Source organism: Plodia interpunctella, chromosome 26, assembly GCF_027563975.2.
Source record: "Plodia interpunctella isolate USDA-ARS_2022_Savannah chromosome 26, ilPloInte3.2, whole genome shotgun sequence".
NCBI lineage: Eukaryota > Metazoa > Arthropoda > Insecta > Lepidoptera > Pyralidae > Plodia > Plodia interpunctella.
This window is the reverse complement of record NC_071319.1, coordinates 4,442,795-4,467,577: the sequence shown is the minus strand read 5'-3', so window position 1 is coordinate 4,467,577 and position 24,783 is coordinate 4,442,795. Positions and strand designations below refer to the sequence as shown.

Below are 24,783 nucleotides of genomic sequence, written 5' to 3'. Positions count from 1 at the left end.
CTTAGGGATGATCATAAGTTGACCCTATTCTTCGCTTTTACAAGGCAGTCGCTATGCCAACTAGCCTGTGGTGCTAATATTTGGTATAGCAAGACTGCTAAGGAAGCAAGCGGGTGCCGGCGGCGGCGCCCGTCGTCGGTAACGGTCATAAATAATTCCATAAACAAAATTGAACTGTCAATGTCAATTTATATGCTATGGCAATATGACAACAAATTTCGTAAAAAAAGAAGAAATATTTGTGGTCAATCAAAAGTCAAAATGTCGTCGCTAACGAGGTGCGTTGCATTTTATTCCAATTTTTATAATATTTTTGTATAATACAGATTATTTTATATCTGTATGATATATTCCGTTCCAGTTTAATAAATTCAGCAATATTTTTTGTAGAATTTTAATCAATAGTGAACATTATAATGATTTCGAAGATGCCAGTGATAACAATGCATATTTTTTGAATTGAGGGAATATTTTCTTTCCTTCCAGCCTCCTACCGGCGCCCACTCAGCAGGTGTGGGATCGTGATGATGAATTCAAAGCGAAGCGTGTCGGAAGTGCCTTGGTTGTGTCCCAGAGTAGTGTGCCCCCTTATGGTCAAAGAAAAGGTTGGGTGCCTAGAAATGAAGAAGATTTTGGAGGTAAACATTCATTTTACATATTTTTAAATGTACCTACATTAACATCAAAGATGAAGAGAGCCAAAGATGCGAGCATAATTAAATGAAATATAACATTTTCATACAACTTCACGGCATACTCATACAAAGCAGAACTCTGCAAAACCGGATACGCAATGACGAACGGAAATACGATATTAGCGCTCTGTCCCAGTAAAGGAAAAGATGAAGTCTATACATTGCTATACATTGTATGCTACAGATAGTTTATTGGTGCGTTGTATGCTACAGACAGACCCAAAGTTATGTGTTCATTTTTTGGTGTTTGAACCTTGCATATATTTTGCAATATTCTTCTACTTTATATATATTTTTTAAGTATGCCGGTATAAGTGTCTGTAATTTTTTTTTAGGTTACTTATTAAATAAATTTCTTATTAATTTTAGATGGAGGAGCGTTCCCAGAGATCCATGTGGCCCAGTACCCCTTGGGTATGGGAGCCCGGGGCAAGGAGAGTACATCCAATGCATTGGCCGTCCAGTTGGACGAATCTGGACGGGTGAAGTACTCAGCGATTGCCAGACAAGGTCATAGTGCTGATAAGGTCAGTGATGTTCCTGAATCTATAGATAAATAAAACCCTCCCAATCAGAAAGTCTTGCAAAGAAGACTTTCTGATCGGGAGATAGATAGTATAGATAGATAAGAAGTGCAAATGTCCAACAAAGCAAAACATCTAATGAGCTATCTGCCTAGCTAGCTAATCGCCTATGTAGCAAAACATCTAACTATCAAGAGGTATATATAACAAAACATCTATTTAGGAAATCAACTGTTTTTCATTATGTACACTACAGGACACTACAGGAAATCAACTGTTTTTCATTATGTACCCGCACTGCTAATAACTTTTTTATATATTTTTCTATGTTATAGATGTCTATGTTATATATATTTTTATATTATATCTCTTTCATTGTATTGTAAGGTATATTATGGGGGGCAATTTCTCATACTATATCTCACATGCAGTGAGAATTGGCTATAGTTTGATATTATATCAAAAGTCCTTTATCTAACAACTTTATCACAAAACTCCAACTGGTATCTTCAGGGTCTGTTCAATATGCAATGAATTTGGATAGTTTTATGAGCTGTAGATTGTACACTAAACCTAGTAATTCCACAAAATGACTCCTATTTTCAGATAATTTATTCAAAACTGACAGACCTCCTACCATCTGAGGTGTTAGCGGAAGACAACCCGACTCTTCAGAAGCCGGATGATGAAGACATACAAGAAATCACGGAGAAGACAAAGCTGGCATTGGAGAAATTGACCAATGCTAAAATATCTGCTGCGATGCCCGTTAAGGCTGCTCCCAAAGCTGTGAGTTGATATTCAATTAAAGCATAATTAAAAAGTAATAATTTTTATTTAACGAGTATATTTACTCTAATTACTCATATATGGACAAATCACACATTGAATTAGGCACAAAGTAAGTGCGAGACTTGTGTCAGGGAATACTAACTCAGCAATACTACTACATATAAGTACATTGGCACGATAACCATAGGCATCTAGCCATCGGAAGTAGTTCTCTCTCTCTTCTCTAGATCTGACATGAAAAAAGACATGGCATAGATGTTAAAATATTACTGTTCAAATACTTTCAAAGCTAACAAAAGTTCAGTCTGATGAGCATTTTCTGTTGAGGTCTTATTGGTACTCATTCAAAATCTTAAAGTAATTTGTAAAGACTTGACAAGCCCGATGATGCGGTATTGGATCACAGCACATCGGGAACCTAACAAAAAATGATCATTGTAAGACTGAAAATACGCCTTGTGGCTTTATTTTTACTTTATTTAATTTAGATAATTCATTGTATTTATTTTACATATGTAAATGTACAAATGTATGGGTTTTTACCTAAAATAAATAACTATTATTTAAAAAAAAAGACAGTTTCGAAAAATCATGCAATCTCTTCAGTTATATTCTAGATTAAATTTCCCAATTAAGTAGTAGAACATGTCATTATGTAGAGCTGATAGTGCATTTGATTGGCAGGCCCCGGCCCAGTACATTCGTTACACTCCGGCGCAGCAAGGACAAGCATTCAACTCTGGCGCTAAACAACGGGTTATTCGGTGAGTTGTTGATTTCTTTTTAGGGTTCCTAAGGGCTCAATTAGGAGGCCTGTGGAGAATTGTCTTTGTGGGAAGTACACGTGAGGCCTGTGGAGAATTGTCTTTGTGGGAAGAACTTACACAGATAGAAAAAGAAAATACATTGACTTATCCTTTTATTTTTATTTAGTGCATTATGTCTAAGGAATCGTTTTAGTAAGAACACATGCTTATATATAACTTGTTTCCTCCCACAGAATGGTAGAAGCCCAAGTGGACCCAATGGAGCCACCCCGTTTCCAAATAAACAAGAAGATCCCCCGCGCCGCGCCCTCGCCCCCCGCGCCCGTGCTGCACTCCCCCCCGCGGAGGGTGTCGGTCAAACAGCAGAGGGATTGGAAAGTACCCCCTTGTGTCTCGCACTGGAAGAACGCTAAAGGTAAGCAAGATTCATCTTTATTGGAACATTGTTAGAGTAGCTTCTCATTTGCGAGTCGATATGTAAATGTGCTACGATGTCGTGCGTAATAGACGTAATCGACTACGACGTGTACTGTGAAATGAGTTTATGAAAATAAATTGTGCTGGATATAAATCTAGAGAATAAGGTCATAAAATATCAATTTCATATGATTTTTAATTACCAATTTCAAAAATTGTCTCTACTATAAAAAATTTGAAATTCTTTTAAATGGGATTACCCATTTATATTCAGAGTTTTTATGTCAGAAAATCTAAGGTTTGCATAAAAAAATAACATTAATTATTTTACATTTGGCTATAGTTTTTCAAACGGCAACTATAGTATTCTCAAAGAGTTGGGAAGGCAGGTGCTTCCCATCCCTTTGAGAATGCATATAGTCTATTCTATATTATTGCTATAGTCTATTCACTGTTCAGGCTGTGTCCACTAGTTACCTCGTACGCCATCCATGGAAGGATATGAAATGGCCCTATATTCTAGGGCGGAGGAACCATACTCCATCCACATATGGAATAGCTAATTGGCTACTTTCCAAATAGTGAAATCAGATACTTTTTTCTAATGTCACAAAACAAAATTTTATATGTTTGTAGTATGAAACTGATGTATTGTGACGTCACGGATTTTAGAGTCAAAAAGCACTTCGTAAATCTCGTAATTACTAAAACTGATAAATGAAAGTGACATTTAATTATTGTAATTGGCTATTTAAATACCGCTGTAGCGCGGTAACGGGGCTAGTGTTTTAGGCACCTTTGCACCGGAGACGCTAAGGAGTGGGTTATAGTGTTATCATAGGTTAGATTTCAAATTTTATTTATTGTATGTTTTATTTTGCATGCTTGACAATTTTATTATTATGAATAAATGAATAACCTATTTTAAATTTAAATACCTATGTGCATTTTATTTTGTACCCGGTCAAGTCAATTTATGTCTTTATTTGCAGGTTACACAATCCCACTAGATAAGCGTCTAGCGGCAGATGGCAGGGGCCTCCAACAGGTACACATCAACGAGAACTTCTCAAAACTCGCCGAAGCCCTGTACATAGCTGACAGGAAGGCCCGCGAAGCTGTGGAGGCCAGAGCTCAGCTGGAGAGGAGATTGGCGCAGAGGGAGAAGGAGAAGAAGGAGGAGCATTTGAGAATGCTGGCGCAAAGGGCCAGAGACCATAGAGCTGGTGAGATTGGTTTTAATACGTATTCTGGGCTCCGACGCCTTGTGGTAAGGGGATGAACCGAGAAAACGCGATGAGAGAGAGAGAGAATATTTTTATGACCATCGTGGTGTAGTAGTCACCACACATGTCTTCTATCTGAGGTACTGAGTTCTATTCCGAGCGTGGGCAAATATTTGTAACTGTGATGTCAGATTGTTTGTCTGCGATTCTGTTTATGTTGTGTACTTTAGACCTGCTATACAAGCTTAGTATGGGCCTGTGAGTGTTGTCTATCGCAGTGTTCATTGTGTGAATTGCTAATCTCTGAAGGATATGGGACACGTCTACCGAAACAATTTTTTATGCCATACATTAATATACTAAAGGGTTCAATATTTTCTATTCTTCGATACTAATATTATGCTGTTGGAGGAGTATACTGCAGAAATGAAACTCGAACTGTAGTAGAAAATCAGATATATTTTGACAGATTTACACGGCTTTTTATTACCAAAATTAATTAATTAATTAGCATATATAATTAATTAGTATAAGAAATGATGATAACCAATCACAAATTGCAATTTATTTTACGCCGATTGCCGCCAGGGGTCCACTGCATAAATATGTTCGATCTGTCTCAACGCTCGCAGAAATGCAGTGACGGCCGTGTGGCGCAGGCGTGAAAATCTTGTTCATAGCGCCGTGCAGTCGTCATCTCATACATGTTTGTAAAAGTCGCTACAATGCAAAGATCTGTCTGTCTCATTTTTACGGTTAAACCGGGTTTAATTTTGATGAAATTTGTAATTTAGTGATATATTATAATTCTCAGTGTCAACATGGAATTCCAGGTATCCGAGGCCCCGAAGAAGACCAAGAGCAAGCAGAAGCCGATGAAAGCGGTCTGACAGCAGCCGAGAGAGACAAACTGAGGGCAGACAGACATAAAGACAGACAGCGGGAGAGGAATCTGGCTAGAGCTGCTCCGGACAAGAGGTGAGTGAGTGTAAAGGCGGCCAAGAGCAAGGGAAATCATTAAATAAATGAATGCAAATAATATTCCTCCTATATAGCCTACATGAGTAAAATTTGTGTACAAACTCATGCGGAACGAATAGAATTTGAATCTTAGAAGTATCAGTTCTCAGTCTTAACCATAAATCTATATACCTACATATAATAACACTATAAGTGGGGTCTTTATGGGAATAATAGAAGCCAAAACATTTTTTTTTATTTTTTGTCCGTCTGTATTTTGCCTGTTTGTAGCGCACCACGCAAAAACTACTTGATAGAATTTGATGCCGTTTCGCAACTGTACAGGGGATAGTCTAACTTGACATCTGGTGTAGGTTTCATCGTGACACGTTGCTTAAAACTCGAGATATTGACAATAATAACTTATTAGCGGACGAAATTAACGCGGGCGAAGACGCGCACAAAAGCTAGTGATTCAGAAAGATGTATTTAATTCCAGATCGAAGCTAGTGAAGGACCGGGAGCGTGACATCTCAGAACAGATAGCTCTAGGTCTGCCCGCGAAGACCAACCAGGGCGGGGAGGGCATGTTTGATCAACGGTTGTTCAACAACAGCAAGGGGATGGACAGCGGTGAGTATCCGCCAACTTATACGTATCTTTATACTGCAATTTAAAAAAAAGTGGTTGTATCCGTCGTGTAGCATACGGCGAGGTTGCGTGCCCCATCCTCGCGCGTAACTGTACATCACAACCACATTACTGATGCCCCACCGTTGTAGCTAACTAGTAACCGTTCGTGCGCCGTACCGAAAGAACAGTCTCGATTAAATTATCTTTCAAATAGTTATTACGTCGATGCATATCATCGTGCATACGTCTCGGCTTAGCTTTCTTTTTTCTTTCTTTTTATATATTATTTTTTTCTTCGTCATTTTTTCTCAGAAATGGTCATTCCGAAATGTTACTAGTTTATACCTTTTTGAGAAATTACTATGCTTATCATATATATAATATCATATACATATATATAATATTAGTAAATATTATAAATGAGAAAGAAAGTTTGTTTGTTTATTCACGACGCAACTATCTGCTTGAAATTTTCTCTCAACTATCTTTTTGAAACTTTCTAAATTCAACCGATCTTCTTGAAATTTTGCATACATGTAATTTGAAGTACGGAGAAGGACACAGGGTACATTTCATCCCGGAAAAATAACTGCTCCCGTGGGAAATCACGCGAACTCGCGGGCAAAAGCTAGTATAATATAAAATTTGACATAAAAAACTGCCTGTGAAAGTCTTAAGTTTCTGAATTGATGATTTGATTCTTGATTTTATAAACGTTTTCATGCCTGTGAAAGTCTAGTTACTGAATAAATAATACGTTATTAGGTTACGGCGACGACGAGGTCTACAACGTGTACGACAAGCCGTGGAGGAACCAGGACTCTGTGGGCGCGCACATCTACCGCCCCAGCAGGAACGCGGACAGGGACAACTACGGCGGGGATATCGACCAGCTGGCCAACACGCGGAGGTGAATATCATAATGGCCTACATTACATGTACAGTCGACACCGCATCAAGTTACCCAGCATGAACCTCTATGGCGCGGTAATACAGGCGAGTTTGCAATGAAATTTGGGTGGGTTGATGTGCTGTTTGTTGACTGTATACCTACTACAGTTGTAGTTGTGTACTTTTATATTGCAACTAGCTCTTTACTTTGTTAGCGTAGAATAGTTACTCGTGACAGCATAATTAAAATTGTACCCTTGCCAGATTTTATATTTATGTGTGATAGCTAATTTAAGTTGTTTCAACATGGTCTTCATACAAACTTTCACTCCCAATTATAGTCATTTGGGAATTGATTACTTAAAAAAAATGCCTTTGTTAAACGGCGATCTTTAATAACATGCATACTAAATTCCATCAAAATCAGTCCAGCGGTTTAGCCGTGAAATCATACCAGACAGACTTTCACATTTATACATACTATTAATATGGATTAAAATGAATATGTTGAGTCATAATATTAAAGCAATTTGTGGTCACACTATTAGAAAAAGTCCTGTATCGTTTTTGGAAAAGTGTACTCAGTGTAATTGAAAATTGGCCCAGCCGTTTGAGCGTGAAGAACTAACAGACCTACTGACAAACTTTATAATATTAGTGGGTGTTATCATTACTCAAATATTAGTTGTTTATCATCAGATTCGTGGCAGACAAAGAGTTCGCCGGCACCAGCAGCGGCAACACGCGCTCCGGACCTGTTCAGTTCGAGAGAGACAACCCCAATAGGGACGAACCTGTGAGTCTTCGTCATCATATCGTGTGTGTTATTGCTAACACTGCTGTCAGATTTTATTCAAGCCGCCTAAAGGCATCTGAAATGACTTTACGACTACTTACCGTCCAACTAAACTGTCCACCAATGTGCAGGTGTTTTTCCTTCACCGGAAGTGGTTAGACCACCGTGAAGATTACTATATGTTTATGAGTCAGATTGGTATACAAACTCATATGGCACTCACGAGTAGGATACGAACCTGAGACCTTTCGATCCACAGGCGGCGTCTTAACCATTACACCACCACCGTTTCAACCTGTACCTGTGAGTAGATTTTGCGTGATAGAGTAAAAAACATACACACATACATCCTCACAAACTTTATATTATTAGTACGATTAGTATAATGTTTTTATATTGTTTTTAAAATTTTGAGCATTGACAAATATATTTCTATGACGACTGCAAATACAACCGGGACAAACTTAACGTGTCTTCCGAAACACGGACAAGCTCAAGATAATTTGGTCACCCATCCAAAGACCGACCATTGTGAGAGTGTCTTAACCGCGACTTTCGCAGCCCGAGCGCGCTGGCCGCTGCGCCATTGAGCTCATCACATATTGTAATATATATATTTTAATTAGCAGCCCCGGCAGCAGACAGAAGCTGATTTCGACCCGTTCGGTCTGGACCGGTTCTTGAGCGAAGCCAAACGTGCGGACAAATCCGGGAGGAAGAGGGACCACCACGACAGACACGATACACATGGAAAAAAGAGAAGAGATTAACCGGTAATTCATTAAAATACAAATATAGGTCAAACTGGAAAGGATATTGTAGGGGACTGTATAATAAAAGATCTTCTTCGATTTTTTAACACACGATTTGTATTTCTATCTGGATACGTAATAAGTTACAAATTGAACTTAACACTAAAGCTTGACTGAATTTGACTTAACTGAACTTAACAGGAAATGTCGCTATTTTTATTCACATTTTCGTATCCACATTAGTATACTAGTGAGCGAATCGGCATTCCGACGCTCTGATTGGCTCGTGAGTGCTAAGTGTCGTCGTGGGCGCGCTTGTGTCTCGCCTGTTGTCCACTATAATTATTTTCCGTTTTGACCTGACCTGGGATCGAACCGAGGTATTTTATGTACACATTCACCTTCATGAACATTGAAAATTTGATTTTAAAAATTGATTTAATGAAATTCGTCAAAACAATCGATTGTTGTGTAGACGATATTGCTGAATGTTGACATGATTTTGTTCTTTCTCTCTTTCTGTTTCCCGGTTTCTTCCTCTCAGCCCAGCCCAGTGTGACTCCATTTCAATCGTTGGCTCCCCTAGTTGTCAGACCATTGGCAATATACCAATATTTTATTTCCTCATTTAAAATACAGAATTATTTGTTTTCACTCTGCCATTCTATTGAAATGAAATACATTTATTTGCAGGCAAACACGGTAAAAATACATGTTTGGACAAAATGTCAGTTTCATTTGATCAAGCTTCTATTTTATTCTTTCAAACTTCTCTCCTAATACAAAAATCTTACTATAGTTTAGATGATTTTTTTTTAATGACAAATACTTAAAGTAGATTTTGACTGATTTATTTAATGTTGACATTATACCTATTTAATGACGCAGCTATTTAATAATTTATCAATTTTTGTAAGTATATAACACAGAGCATAGTGATACTTATTACCTATTGATTTCAACTGTATTATTTATTGTATCTATGTACCTATATACCTATGTCTCACGAATATTATCTTCGTCACGAATATTCTTATTCAAATACAATTAGGTCGATGATCAAAGTAATACACTACACGAATAGCTTACAGTAGTTTGATTTGAATGAATTTTGTTTTCTTCTGATCTTTCTGAAATTATTTTCGTAATAGGTCTTTTTGTACAGTCAACACCACATCAAATTACCCTGCATGAACATCTTTGCAATGAATTTGGGTAGGTTGATGTCCTGTCGACTGTACTTTCGTTGCAGGTTTATATCTATTTATAAATTAAATAAACTCAAGTATTGATAGGTTTTTTTTTTTCAGATTTGGACACTAGTTCTCGCAGTTTACTGGGTGATGGCGCGATAGTGATGGCCTCCAACGCTCTATGGCGGCGGAGGCAACCGATAGTGATCGCAGTCAGCCTTTAGAATACTTGACCTTGAAAATATGATTTTTCTAGGCAATTATGTGATTAATTAAATCTATTAGATAGTGTTTTAAGTTGTGAAAAGTGTAAAGACTGCACTCGAAGTTAAAAATACAATGTTTTTTTTTCAGTAGACAGAGAATACAATAGACGTAACTAAGTCATCCTTATAAGGATGTACTATAGTACATTTTTTCTGTGGAACGAAAGATACCTATGTGTCTTTCGTTTTGCACATACAAGATAAATACACAAGAAGAAACGGGACAGAGTGCTAATATATTTTGTCCTTATCGTGTGCTGTTTTACAAGGCGCAATCTGCCGCTATGAGATGTGCCGGGAAGTTGTATGGAATTCTTCTATTCCATTTGTACGTACGCTAGCCCGTTGTCTTTATAATTTTCTTTGTCTCTGGTTCTTTTTCAAACAATAGGAACCTATTTGTTTTTATGAGCAAATACCTATACTCGAAACACTTGGGGTTTGTCATTGTTCTATGAAAGGTAATAATATGATTAATTTGTAGGTTTTATCGATTTTGAATGTATTTTACGGCCGAATATTCATAATTTTATGAAATTATTTATTTGTATGCTAGCTCAGCACTGTCGTCGAACAGTTTGCAAAACTTTGGCTAATTCGGCATACATTGCTGGTATTTCATTGCGGTAAATAAAAGCACTCACACTAACTGCGCAATGTTCTCGCATTCGCATAGCGTATGTCTGAGTTCGGCGACAGTGTGGAGATTTTGAGTAGTGCACGTTTTCACGAGATCCATGTATTGTACAATAATAATATGAGATTTTGAAGTGATGGTGGTCTAATAGTTGAGACTGTGAACCGAAAGATCCCAGGTTCGAATGCTACTTGTGGCACATGAATTTCTAAAACTTGGTGTAGTAACCTGCACTCTGGTTGATAATTTATCATCTAGTGTGTGAAATGGAGGAGGCAATGACAAACCCATTAATATTGCCAAAAAAGTGTTTCTGAACACGACTCAGCTCAGCCATGAAGAATTTAGAATGTTTAAAAAAATGTTTCAAGTAAATGTCCGGTCGTTTTGTTTTTAAATGAATGGCTGTTAGGCTGTTAGATATGACACATAATGGGCGATCGATGAAAATTGTCGAAGGAATAAGAAAAAATATCAGAACTTTCTGTCAAGGCAATAATTTTTGTAACTCTTTTGAATTCGGAAAAATCGGTTCCTAACAACGAAAATTTTAATCGATCGTCCATTGTGAATTAGTATAAATTGCTAAATAATGTAGTGTTAAGTTTTTATACGCCAACATGTTTGGTGTAAATTATTTTGTATGCACAAAATGTGTAAAATAAATAGAGATATTGACAATCTGTTTTTTTTTTCAATTCCAGTCTTAAATTTTACTACCTACTTCGCTTCCCCTGCAAATGAGAATCTTTCAGGAGAACTTTAGACGTATACGAGAGTTTTAGTGACGACATTTATGATAAATGTCCGACACTAATTACAGAATCTGTAGAAACAATATTTTCAAAGAAATTCAAACTACGATACTTTAGATTTCTAGGTATGCATTTATGTAATGATGTTAATACAAAAACAAAATATTTATTTCCTTTACTTTTGATTGATACTAATCTATATGCGATTCGCGCAAGACGGAGTTGTGAGACAAATAAAACAACAAAATATTTTCACAATATTTACTGAAGTAACAATACTTTAACATACACATAAAATACGCAGAAATTAAACACGACTCAGGTGTACGCAATAATGCTTGTGCTTCTACACCGAAACTTATTACATGCATCTATACCTACACACGTAAACGAAATAAAATAAAACATGACAATATGTATCACTGGCTTATGTATTATTATTGAATTGGGGCAATAAGTGTTATTTTAAGGGCTCATAATGCATTTTATCGTTTTTAACTTGATTTATACAGTGGCAGCCGTGTTAAAATCGATTAACTTTTTGTATTGTGATGTTAGCGTACATCCAAATTCGATTTCTTTAGCTCTGTAGATACTCTTAAGGCCACACAAATGTAAAAAAATAAAAAGAAATCGATCAATCGAAACTGCCACCGAGTCTGATAAATGCAGCAGCTTATTTTTTCGCAAATTAAAATGGCGGACGTAATGTTGCCAACGTAAAAATCTCACATTCATCAGGCAATTAACTTAAAATTACATAGTTTAGACAACATCATTTTAGGCGCAATCGTGGTAAAAACTATGACGGAACGCGGAAATTCAATACCGTGGCCTTCAAGTGCAGTCAAATCCAATTTTGGTGGTTAAAACGGTGACATAACGTTGCCTGAGGAATAGAGTTTCGAAGCCGTCTTTCTGCGTATGCGCCGGTAGTCTACTTGAGTTTCAAAATGGTGGACCGGAGCTTCTCCACGTTCGCTCCGGAGAACTGCTCGACTGGTTTCCCGTTCTTCACGAAGACGAACGTGGGCATAGTGTTGATACTGTACTCTGTTGCGATGTCTTCGCACTCGTCTACGTCCACCTAGAAAGGAGGTAATAGAAAATTGATCATCAACTCCAAAAAATATTGCTAAACTGACTTCTAATAATGTAATTTTGCTCGACTTGCGGGGGCACTGCCGTGCCCCGTGAAGTGAGATATTTTTATAGACGACTAGAAGCTCGTACCGGCTTCGCTAAAACCATAAAATAGTAAAAGGGTTTCGGTAAAACCATAACCAACATAATAGCCTATGTCACTCTTGAAGGTATCATCTGTCTCTCTGACAAATTTCATCAAAATTTATCAACTAGTTTTTGAGTTTATTCATTAAAAACAAATATACAAATATTTTCTGTTTATAATATTAGTACCATGGATAATTTTAATAATGTAAAATATGAGAGGATTAAAATGCGTATGGGATCGTAGTGGAACATAGGAAACTATAGGAGCCTAATCTGTGGAAACATGTTGTATGAAAGAAAGAAATTGAATCGGTTCACAGGACTTAAAATTAATTAAATGTATTTTTTTGTCATGTGATCTGAGTCCCATAAGGCACTATCATTTCGAACGGAAGAAACAGAATGGATGTGTAGCTGAGTTTAAAATTAAGGTTAGTTATATTGCCCAACAATCACATGGAAGTAAGTGGTATAAAAATCATCTTTAGTTCCATGTTTACATAGAACTACTCACAAAAAAAATAGTATGATCCACTCGTGTTTAAAAAATAACTATATGTGTGGTAAGTTGTCATATCTCAGTGGGGTCAACAGTATTATATTGATAATCACATTAACCGACTTCCAAAAAAGGGAGGTTATATGTTCGAGTGTATATTTTTTTTAAATGCATTTTTCAACGATTTCTCCCGTCAGTTGTAGACCGACTGTTTTTTTTTAATGACTATACTCTACTAGTGGAGTGGTTCCATTATTTGTGCATTAATTTAAAATTTATTTCAACGAGTATTTATGCCAGTAACAAAGTCCCAACTTGTTCAATTAATATCAATATTCCGTTTGTGTGAGAGCCAGTAAAATCGCCGCGCACCTTCCCGTCGCTGCGTTTTGTTTTTAAGTTTGACACGCCGCGACACCGTTAATCATTCTAATTCAAACTAGGTTAACAACTACTGTGCATTGTCTTGTCTTCATGTGTGATTCTCACATAATCTATTGTCAAGATAGCAAGCTTGGTTTATTTAACAAACCCATTTAGCTGGATACCTTTTCAGAATGAATTGAATAGATTAAAACATGGCTTATATCAATTTGAAACATCTAACATTAAATTACACCCCGCGAAGTCACCCGCTTAATTATAAAAAAAAAATTATAAAGTAAGTATAAAGCGCCGTCTACTTTACAAAGTGCCAATGAACTATCAGACTTTTTGATGAAATCCTACGGGAATGCCCGTGCAGTAACGTCCGTTGTGGAGTGCCCTCGTATTACACCTCGTACACTAATACACTAATTGCGCCCCGGGGCTTCGCTCCCATGGGAATTTCGGGATAAAAAGTACACTATGTGTTATTCCAGGTTATTTTACCTTTGTACGCAATTTCATAACAATCCGTCCAGTAGATGTCCTGTGAAAGAGTAACAAACAAACATACATACACACCTTTCCTCACAAACTTTCTGCATTTATAATATGTATATTAGAAGGATATAATTTTGCAATCTACAATTCTAATGTGGATAAATTAGTATATTTCTATAGGAAAAATAAAGAGCTGAACACTAATTTTCCTGTGATCGAAATGATTGGTCACTAATACACTCAAAGGCACATCAACCAGGGCAAATTCATCGGAAATCGGCCCCTATTGCCACCGCATAAGGTCCACGTAGGGCATGACATTGTTACACTGGAATCTATTGCGTCATCATTAATCATTTGCGGCATAGTGGAGCTGTTAGTCGTTGCTATACGAATGTACTGGCACAGATATTGATAGTTTTGAATCCCATTATCAGAGTTCCCGTTATCGTTACTAGAGTTTATCATCATTCCCATTACTAGAGTAATCCCATTATCATTACTAGAGTTTATCATCATTCAAATAGGTGTTGTTGGTTAACTTTCATTACTACAATTTGAGATCAAGTGCCTGTTTCAATCACCGCTTGCTGATATCCGATAGCCTAGATGTAACATATGACAACAGACAGCGTTAAAAATCGTGTTTCAAATGGTTTAGTCTCGAAACGTTCAAGTTGCAAAATAACATATGGTCGCAATACGTTCAAATCTCATAAGACCCGAGTCACGAAACCGCCAAGTAGCAAAATATCAACATCTCAAAATGTTCAAGTTGCAAATAGTCAAGTCTCAAAACATCTTTTTTTAATATAAGTGGACTGTAAATGGCGTTGTATTTTTATCTTGACCATGAAATTAAAAAAAAAAGGTGAATACTGTAACGCTGGTTAAGATGTGCTTTAGGAGGTGCTGGATGGGATTAGCTGGCAAATCATCGGGCAGATTTATCTAGCAGTTAATTTGTCTGTCAAATTATAATATTTTCTCAGAAAATGGTGAAACAGGCGCTAAGACTCATGGAGACATTGTTAGATGCTAAACTGAAACTCTTTACAAAATAGTGTTTACCCGTAGTCTCCGTAAACGTACCCATGGGTAAATAGTAATTACCCATGGCATTAGGGATGGTTCTCTGCACTTGTCGATAGATAAATCATCATTCATATAGGTACATAATTTTACCCTTTAAGAAACAAATAAATCTTACTACTATTCAAAATGCGAAAGTTTGTGAGGATGTATGATTTGTTACTCTTTCACGCAAAATCTACTGAACCGATTGTTATAAAATTTGGTACACTGGTAGAACATAATCTGGAATAACACATAAGGTACTTTTTATACCGAAATTCCCACCGGAGCGAAGCCCCAGGGCAGAGCTAGTAATTGCATAAATGCTAATTATGTAGATATGGAAGGAAGGAAACTAATAATTTTTTATTCATTCATACACAATAATTTCTATTGAAATAAGTACTGTTAAAAAAAATCAATTTACATGTATAATTAGCACATAAATCCTATAGGTGCTACTCATATTATAAATTCTAATGAATGTGAGTCAATGTTTGTTATTTATATCTACTGGATAAATTTAAACGAAATTTGGCACACGGGTAGAATATAACCTGGAATAGCAAATAGGATACATTTCTCCCGAAAATTTTACGGGCTGAGCCGTTGCAATAAATGTAAGTCAAAGCATTCATACGAGTATCTGTATTTTCCAAAATCACACAGAAAAAAAATACAATGTATCATAAAATTCCCATGCCAAACCGCTCAATCAACATAGTAATTGAATTATTTGAACGTATACGTTGTTATCAACAACTGATAACACGCAGACATATTTCGATAAACTATTTATAAATCGCAAGTCATCATGTGTTTAGATAAATGTAAATGGAAATGTATGTACAGGTGTATCTGACGATCCTAAGTAATATTAGAAATAAAAGCTTTTAATGAGCTACCTTTAAAGTATGGAGAAAAAACGAAAAGTACCCTATGTACTTTTCATCCCGGAAAAAAAATTGTTCCCGTGGAAAGTTCACGCGCACCACACCTGCAGTGTCATTCTACGTCAAACCATTTTATGACACAGTGTTAAAAGTGTTTGTATGTTTCGTGGGAAGCGCCCCATGATCTAATGTAATGACAAATCAGTGATGATCACCTTAATAAGGAGGATGGAGTCTGCCATCTTAGCTGATGACGTTACAACATATTGCGAAAGTGATCTACTTTTTCAGAGTGACATTTTACGTGTGTGACATTGTGCGAAAATTATTTTTTTTGAAAATGTCATTACGCGCGTATGTGACCTAGTTTTTCACAGTGAAATTTTGTGTCAAGACCGTACCAGGCTCGAATATAATAAGTGATGACAAATTAGTGATGATCACCTTAACAACGACAATGGAGTCGGCCATCTCGGCCGCGATCTCGTCGAGCTTGGGTCCGATGATCTTGCAGGGCCCGCACCACGTCGCCATGAAGTCGATCACCACCAGCTTGTCGCCGGCCTCCGTCAGTCTCGCGGTGAGGTCCTCAACGTCTTTGATGTGGATCGACATGGTTACTGCAAAGATGAACATTATCAAAGGTTGATTTTTACAATAGTTCTTGTAGCATTTAGAAACCCAGGAATTTTGCCAGAATACAGTACAGAAAGATCATACTTTAGAATGATTTCGTGTATTCAGTTTGCAAGCAGACATGCAAAAATATTTGCATATTTTTTTAGTCCGCCTATTGGTAAATCAAAATCAAATCAATTGTTCAGAAATTAGGCCTTCACAGGCACTTTTTCACGTCATATTCTAAATTAAATGATGTTTACCAAAGCTACAAACTACTAGCATTTCGGAACGACCACTGCTGAGAAGAAATGCCGAAAGAAACTCATTCAAACAGTGTTGGTCCCTATTATGCCAGAAGGGCTTATCATTTTTTAAATATAAATCAGGGTTCGGATATCTGGTTAATTGTCGAAACTGGTTCGCGCTTATCTCCATACAGTTTGTAAAGAGCGTTTTCGTTAACAATTCAGCTCAGAGGGAGATTGCTGCCATCATGCCAAATAATAAGAAAGACAGGAAACCAAACGCGTGATTCTTGTCATGCGCGTTTTCGAATTAACCAGTTTAATCTTAGGGGCTTAAAGCTCGCAAACGTGTTCCGCAAAACCAACGTTCTTTGCCTGGGACACGAGTCTCACTGTACTAACGCCTCTTGCGAACTTAATCATCAGCGTTAACTCTTATTGACCTCTTAGGATAAAATTATGTCGAGTATATTGCCTTGAGTCTTATTAGCAGTATGGGTAGCCGTTAATTCATCGCAATATCGTCGATACATCAGGTTCATATATCAAACAAATCTGCGTGATTTGTGACAATTTGAAAGAGCTAATTAATGCTTATTTGATGTTTTGAGTTTATGGCAGTGACACGGAGTGTAGAATAAAGGAAATCATGCGAAAGGGTCACTTTGCAACCTGGGGGAATTTTCCGAAGTAAGTGGTATTCTGAGACCATTTTGTTATTAACCTATCAAAATAACCAATCCAACTGGTTGCCGTTCTCATGCTGTTTTGAAGATATCAAAGTTTAATATTTACGGTCGAAATGCTTCAGAAAAAATAAAAATTATTTGTAGAAACTACCTTAACATGGGCATTTCCTCATTAATCGATATTTCAATACACTAACACAATTTTCCTACTAAATTGCCTTATTCTATATAGTACTATGCTATGTTGTGTTCACAAATGCAGTGTCTCCGATCAATAACCAATCAACGTAATGCCGGCTCCATACTATCGGCGAACTCGAAAAGATACCGACGCGAATTAATGTACATTGCTTGAGCTTTTTTTTAACGCACGGAAAGACAAACAATTGTCGTAAACAGTACGTCGAAACCGAAAATGTAAGCGAACTGACGGCGAAGTGTGGCTTTGCAATTCACATCTCACTATTGAGTCGATTTGGATTGAGACACAGCTAACCGATCACATAGCGGTGTGGTTGTCGTCGCGTCACAATGACACTGTGATTGGACAGCTGCGCCTCACTGCGAATCGACTCTATAGTGAAATGCAAACCCACACTAAGCTCTTGCCGATAGTGTAGAGTCGGCAATAAGGCCGTAGATCACTTACAGTCGTCTGCACCACCGCTCGTGCTCTGGTTGTAGTTCACTTGGCAATCGCACTTACATTTCCTAGCAGACATCACGCTGACCGCTTGTTTACTGCTAGACGTCAACTAACTTGCACGACCCCGCTCAGCCACTGCTCCAACTCGGCAAAATTGCTTTAATTGGAAAGTGAGCTTTAGAGCGTTGCATTATGGACATATTTTACATTGATAATTTTTTTGTGAGAAACCTGCGTAAACCGTGCCGTAAAGGAATCGTCTAATTTGTGTTGTCATAGTAAAGTATGTCTACAAATGATGCCCTAAAGCTCACTTTTCCATGAACGTTATTTAGCAGGATACGAGCCGTGCCATTTCAGCTATGAACTTTTGGGCCGTTTCGAGCACTCACAAAACTTACTATCACTTTTACTAACTTCAAATATTGATTTACAAATTGTCGATAAAACTAGCTAAGTATAAATACTAAATACAATTTTCGATAATTTACACAGATATTTTTAACATTTAACTTCAATACAAAATTTGACAGGTAATTCAAATTATAATTAATGGTGAGGTCATCCTACGATTTTATTGGAAATTTTATTTCTCCTTTATTGTCATCTAGTATACAACGTAACGTAACACTAAATATATACATTACATTCAACCATTAAATCGTGTATGTTTTACATTATATCACAAACAAAACTATTTAAACTCGTTAAATGAATCAGTCCAAATTCTAAAACTTGTATAGGTATCTAGTTGGTTCCGTTAATTGAATTATTGAAAACAGTTTATTTTAAAAATGAAGCGAAAACTGATTGGTTTATTGGTCAAATTGTAACGTTCATATGTAGTAGTACAGTGGAAAGAGTCAACAATTGTTGACACTTGTCCGGTGTTTCTTCGGATAGGATCCTAGGATCCGGTCGGCGACACGGACGCCCTGTTTACAAACGGCGTAACTCATATAGACATATCACTATTACAAATAAATTGATACGCCCGTACAGATATTAAATATCTTTACGTGGAAACCGCAAACTATAATAAACAGTTTGTACGTGGCAGTACAATAGCTATATGTTATTGTCACATTGACTGGCCGATCTGTCATAACAATTTCATAATTTCAGTAAATATTTTTCAATTTCTAGTTAGGTAGTTGCTAGTTTAACATCATGTCTGAATGCCTTTATGCTGCAAAGTGCCTCTCCTCCTGCACAGTAAACGATCACAATAAACCATATAATTTTGACTGCCAATTTGACACGCAAAGATCCTCTGGAACTGCCTAAAACTTATACGGGGCTGAGGTTCAGTATTAAATCACAAGGAGTAAACTACTGAGGGCAAAGGCCATAAAAGGTAAATTTAGTAGTTGTTTAGTAGCAATAGTTCCGAAAATCTAACAATTTCAAGATGCAAGAGAAGGGCAGCAGCACAAGGACGGGTTCATTTATAGAAATCAAATATAGAAAAAAAATGTGCACTATTCAGTTGAGAACGCCACATGGCGTTTAGTCCATCGTTTATACTTATTTGTATGTAATATCGTGGAATATTTTTAAGTACTACCAAGCAGGCAGGCAAACAAACTTTGTGGTATAGGTTCTATTGCCACACTTTAAAATAAAACTAACCGGAACTCAAATCTGACTCAATGAGTTTTTGTGACCTTGCTTAAAACTTTAATATTACAAATCAAATAAAAAGACGTATACAACTGTAGATCTTAGGCTGTAGATTGATAGAGTAAATAAAAATATTAATTTTGTATGTTTTACGAGATTCTAATGGAAATATTAAACAAAGGAATAAAAGCAGCGCACCAACTGCGTAACACTTACGCGTGCGCATTTTTTGGATGAATTGTAACGCATGAATTTACGCAGCCACTCACAATTCCATACAAAAACTTAAGACACCTACATCTCTTTAGATGTAGGTGTCTTAAGTTTATAGTATAGTATTATATATATATTTATAAATGCTGGCTAAAACATGTTGTTGCCGCGTGATATATTGTTGTACGCGTATATATTGTTGTACGTAACATACGTGTTGATCTAAGTGCACATTTTGCTAAGTTCTCATTTTGAGAAGTGCACCTTTTGAGTAATGGACGTTTTGCGAGGTGCTCATTCTGCGTCAAGTGCTCATTTTGCGCCAGATACGCTAAAACATATAATTATGTTAACAATTGCACAGCGACAGTTACTTTGAACACACAATAGACATATATTTATGTTTGGTTAATCACCGAAGCGAGCATTCGTATACGTACGTGACAACTCACTATAGGTGATCACCGATATAAATAGCCAATGATCCCGGTTTTACATATCCATTTATATTAAACTAAATAACGTTGTAAGCTTGCGAGGAGCTATTATTTTATTGGCTGAATTTCGATGACATACAATGTCCTAGCAATTTGAACATCAGTATCAATATTTTTAATATCTACGATCACTATTTTATTTACATACTTTTTGTTATCCGTGACTCTGTCCGTGAAAAACTAACCAGGTCCCGATTCTCAAGCAAACGAAGTTCGCTTCATCAATTTTCTCCAATTGTTTTCGATTTTACAAACGAAAAAGTTCGATCGATCAACGCGTTCGCTTGAACTTTTTGACGGTGTTTTTTTATTTCACAAACCTTCAGAAAACTGATGAAGTGAACTAGGAGTGTGTGAGAATCGGGTCTCAAACAGATCTCAAGAATCTCCATCGAAAATCACCTCAATACACTCCTGCGTGAGACGTGAAACAATGACAAATCAACACATTTTCACATTAATATTATTACAAAGTTCTCTATTGCGCGAAATGTAAAGAAAAGTCAGAACTTAAAGGCCCAAAGAGAAAACTATATTCAGTACCTTTGTGTTATCCGTTTAAATTGGATGCCGATTACGTCAGTTTACGCTTGAAATTACTTCCAAACTATAGTTATAATGCGAAGCTCAATAAGGACAAACTTTTTGTGCAGTAGTTTTTTACAAAGACCAGCTCCAAACAGAGGAGAATTGACGTCTTAATTTACATAACGAAAAGTTTTAAAGACTCAAAATAAGTAATCGACTTCATAGAACCATTACAAAACGATTTTACAAATCCCTATACTTAACATAGTATACCTAAAAAGAAAGTCGCTTCGCGAAGTCTGTCACTATGCATATATGCTTAGATATAAAACTACGCGGATATTGATTCGGGTTTATTAATTAGATGTAGGAAATCGTATGGGGTAGGTTTGGGAGTATAATTTATTATGGTTTTACTCGAGAGAAGCTGGCACGGGCCGCTAGTATTATAAATGCAAAACTTTTATACTATGTAGTGATTTAAAAAAAAAAAAGTAACATGCAATGCAATTTGCATCACAAAATAAAGAATCAAGTAAATATCACTTACCGTAAAAATTAACTTAAATTAATATCACAGTGATTAGAAACTAGAAACTATTTAATTTATATATAATTTAAAATAAATTACGTCACGTCCACCACAATCGGCGGTCATATAGCAACTGACTGATGATGGTAGCTACGTTTTGCCGCAATAGTTTCATATAATTAGGTGACGTCACTTACATGATTCACTGCTCACTTAGGAATATAGATTCTTGGAGTAGCGGAGTATTAATATACATGTGTCATTGTATGTATCATATTTAGTAATAAATAACTGATGCGAGAGAGAACTTTCTCAATGGTCGGTTCTCGGGATCGGAGACCAAAAATCTATTATCACAAAAACCCGTGTTTCAGAAGGCCTTAACCGCCCAGGACTTAAGATGTAGCCTGTGACAAAAAGCTCCTTGTGGGTAGTTTTCATATACAACATTTTCACCCCCATATAAGCCCTTAAGGGGTTGACACGATAGTACAATAAAATCCCAATGAGCATTTCCACAAGCGTATGAAATAAAACTGTATTGTATATAGCCACTCCATATCATTCTAAGTTCTATTATAACAACCTTGACGCGGGGCGTTACGATGATAAATTTAGGAGTGACGATAAAATAAGGGAATTACTCTACACAATGACCTATATTATTTTGCAGCATTGCAACCTGTTATAATATATAGAACAAGTTGCATTTTGTTGTCTGATATGACTCTTATCGTATTGTCATCGTTCATTTTGCCGATACTTGCATCCATACTAATATTACCTATATGTGAAAATGTGTTTGTTTGTACTTCTTTCATGTTCAGAGCTATAAATTAGCAAAGTGACTTAAATTATTTTTTTTGACGTGGGCGCAGCAACAGGCAATAATCATACAGTACCTAATCAAGTAAACTTATATTACCCTCTCAAATTCAAATGTTTTCTGTCCCCAAACATGTTTTGAAGCGGCCACCTATCTGACGACAACTTTATTCGGAAATGCTATTGTTGACTTTTAGCAGTAATAGTTGTTTAACCTCTGCCTCAAACAAATACTATGAGAGAATATGCACTCATCCTATTCTAGGGCACCACACGCTACTTCACAAGTATTTGGATTCAAATGAAGCCCTATTAAGTTCCTTGGAGTACATTGGGTGAAGGGTTATTGACCTTTGAGAGGAAGAGTTAAATAGTGGTAGTATTACTATCATATACTCTTGTGTATGAATAAATAGATGCCGATTATGGTCTGTTTGTATTTTGTATTTTAAAGTTTTCTGTTTATTACCAATTCAAAGAATTGAAAAAGATTATCTCGAGCGGAAGGGTTAAAGCACAGAATACATAATGTGTTAATTACTGTTAAGCTGGGGAGCTCATACACAGTAATTCACATTTATTTCCTTACAATTATTACTGACCAGTAGTATAGTCATAGATAACATTAAATAAAAAAAATATATTTTACAGCATGTATAGTATAAGTAAAAATGTTACAACAAACTTCGTATCACATAAATCACAGACACGGGACAAAAACTTAATTAACCATTGATATCTGAATGGTTTTGCTTTTTCCTTTACTCTAAAAGACATTCAGACATTTTAAAAGAGAACCAGAGTTGCAGGAACATCACTCAAAGGGCATTAAAGAAGGAAGTAAAGGGTTCCAGGAATAGACCTAAGAAGAAATGGAGTGTGTCAAGGATAGTATGAACAGGAAAGGAGTATCAATGGATATGGCAAATGACAGAACAAAATGGAAGGCACTCACATACTGTGCCGTTGGAGGACTATGGGCCCTTCACACTAGGTGAAATTCTGAAGCTTATGTAGTCCTTCTTCAGAAATCCCGGTGCAGGTGAGTAAGACAAGTCAAAGGTTCAACATGCAACCATAATTAATATTGCACTCATCCTACCATAATTATGTTGCATGTTATATTAGAAAACATGAATAATCTGAAGAAATCTAGTCAGATGGCAGCCCTAACTGAATTTAAATGATCCGGTACTGTAAGACTATGTTAACATACCCTTTTGTTATTTAGATAACTTAGTATATTAGTCACAATATTCAGAACAAGACACATTTTAAAAAAAAAGAATAAGAATGTAATTTGAACAAGACATATTAAAAAAAAAGGAATAAGAATATAATTTCTATTTGAGAACTACAAGCCTATAATATGTTTGATGCCTTGCATAGGTACAATTTTTGGCTTGGCCAAGACTTGGACCAACTTTCTAAAAACCTACACTATTTTTGTTTACATGGGCGAATATAAACAATTTCCATAGGTTTGCTCAATTTATAAAGAACTTCTAACACATACAATCTTGTACCTATTTGTGAATGCGATAATTAAATACAAGACTACCATCAAAATACGCTAATGATTGACGTATTGTTAGGTTAGTATACCTACTTTATAGTACTACCTACCTAGGTGAAATGCGATTTGCAGTACCTAATCATACTGCAAATTTGCATTTCACCTCATATTTCAAAGACAATCTTGTCTTGCGATAACAGTTTATGAATCATAAACCAACTTGCAATGTGAATCTAGAAAATACTAAGCAAAGCGACAGGAAAACATGAAAAAAAATCAATCATAGAAGCCGTCACAAGGTCATCAGGATTTGACAACGTACAGTCATTTCACTGTACAGTTCCGAATATAATAGTGTTTTATGTCTATCTAAGCATTATAAGGAAAAGTACTTACATGTTTTTGAGTTTGTGATAAATATATTCCGATCCAGCGGAACACGAGGAGATAAATGTAGATTGCGGCGAAACGACACACCGACAACGGACGGGAAAAGACGAAACAAATGCAGGCAAGGAAATGAAATGAAAGGTTAAGTGCTGTCAACTGTCAACACTTTGACAGCTTTGATAAAATGAATATTTTATGTCTTCGATTCTCTGTATCGATTAAAATGGGAATGGTAATATTTTAATAAAGCGCTTTTTGCATATATAACAGGGTGTTATAAATAAATATATTAGGACAAATCACACAGATTGAGCTAGCCCAAAGTAAGTTCGAGACTTATGGGATACTAATTCAGCGGTACTATATTTTTATAACAAATATATATATAAATAATCCGAGACCCGGGCCAATCAGAAAAAGATCATGACCTGAGCAGGATCGAACCCGGAACCTCTCGGTTCAAAGGCAAGCACTTTACTACTAAGCCACCGAGGTTACAGAGTAACCTGTTATTTTTTTACCTAAAGTAAAAACTTTCTTTTGCCTAAAGTATGTTTTGTCTCTCTCTGACAATGCAAATATTTATAA

General features: G+C 36.4%; 2 protein-coding genes across 4 annotated transcripts; one reads left to right on the top strand and one right to left on the bottom strand.

Moving 5' to 3' along the window:
* The first annotated feature begins 136 nt into the window (after window positions 1-136).
* Bx42 lies at window positions 137-11,232 on the top strand. 2 transcript variants are annotated; one of them, XM_053764657.1, is made up of 13 exons: window positions 137-278; window positions 487-638; window positions 1,065-1,222; window positions 1,826-2,008; window positions 2,696-2,775; window positions 3,012-3,193; window positions 4,188-4,421; window positions 5,255-5,399; window positions 5,881-6,014; window positions 6,780-6,924; window positions 7,605-7,701; window positions 8,331-8,474; window positions 9,764-11,232. In XM_053764657.1, the coding sequence occupies exons 1-12, from the start codon at window positions 181-183 to the stop codon at window positions 8,469-8,471; spliced, it is 1,749 nt and encodes a 582-aa protein (XP_053620632.1). In that variant the 5' UTR covers window positions 137-180; the 3' UTR covers window positions 8,472-8,474; window positions 9,764-11,232. The 2 variants fall into 2 exon arrangements, with proteins under 2 accessions (XP_053620632.1, XP_053620631.1); XM_053764656.1 differs by having other exon boundaries at window positions 8,328-8,474.
* A 319-nt stretch (window positions 11,233-11,551) lies between these two features.
* Window positions 11,552-24,358, bottom strand: Trx2 (Thioredoxin 2). 2 transcript variants are annotated; one of them, XM_053764667.2, is made up of 3 exons: window positions 24,202-24,358; window positions 16,315-16,490; window positions 11,552-12,391 (listed from the first exon to the last, which is right to left on the bottom strand). In XM_053764667.2, the coding sequence occupies exons 2-3, from the start codon at window positions 16,483-16,485 to the stop codon at window positions 12,242-12,244; spliced, it is 321 nt and encodes a 106-aa protein (XP_053620642.1). In that variant the 5' UTR covers window positions 16,486-16,490; window positions 24,202-24,358; the 3' UTR covers window positions 11,552-12,241. The 2 variants fall into 2 exon arrangements, with proteins under 2 accessions (XP_053620642.1, XP_053620641.1); XM_053764666.1 differs by lacking the exon at window positions 24,202-24,358 and adding an exon at window positions 21,483-21,639.
* Window positions 24,359-24,783: the final 425 nt, after the last annotated feature.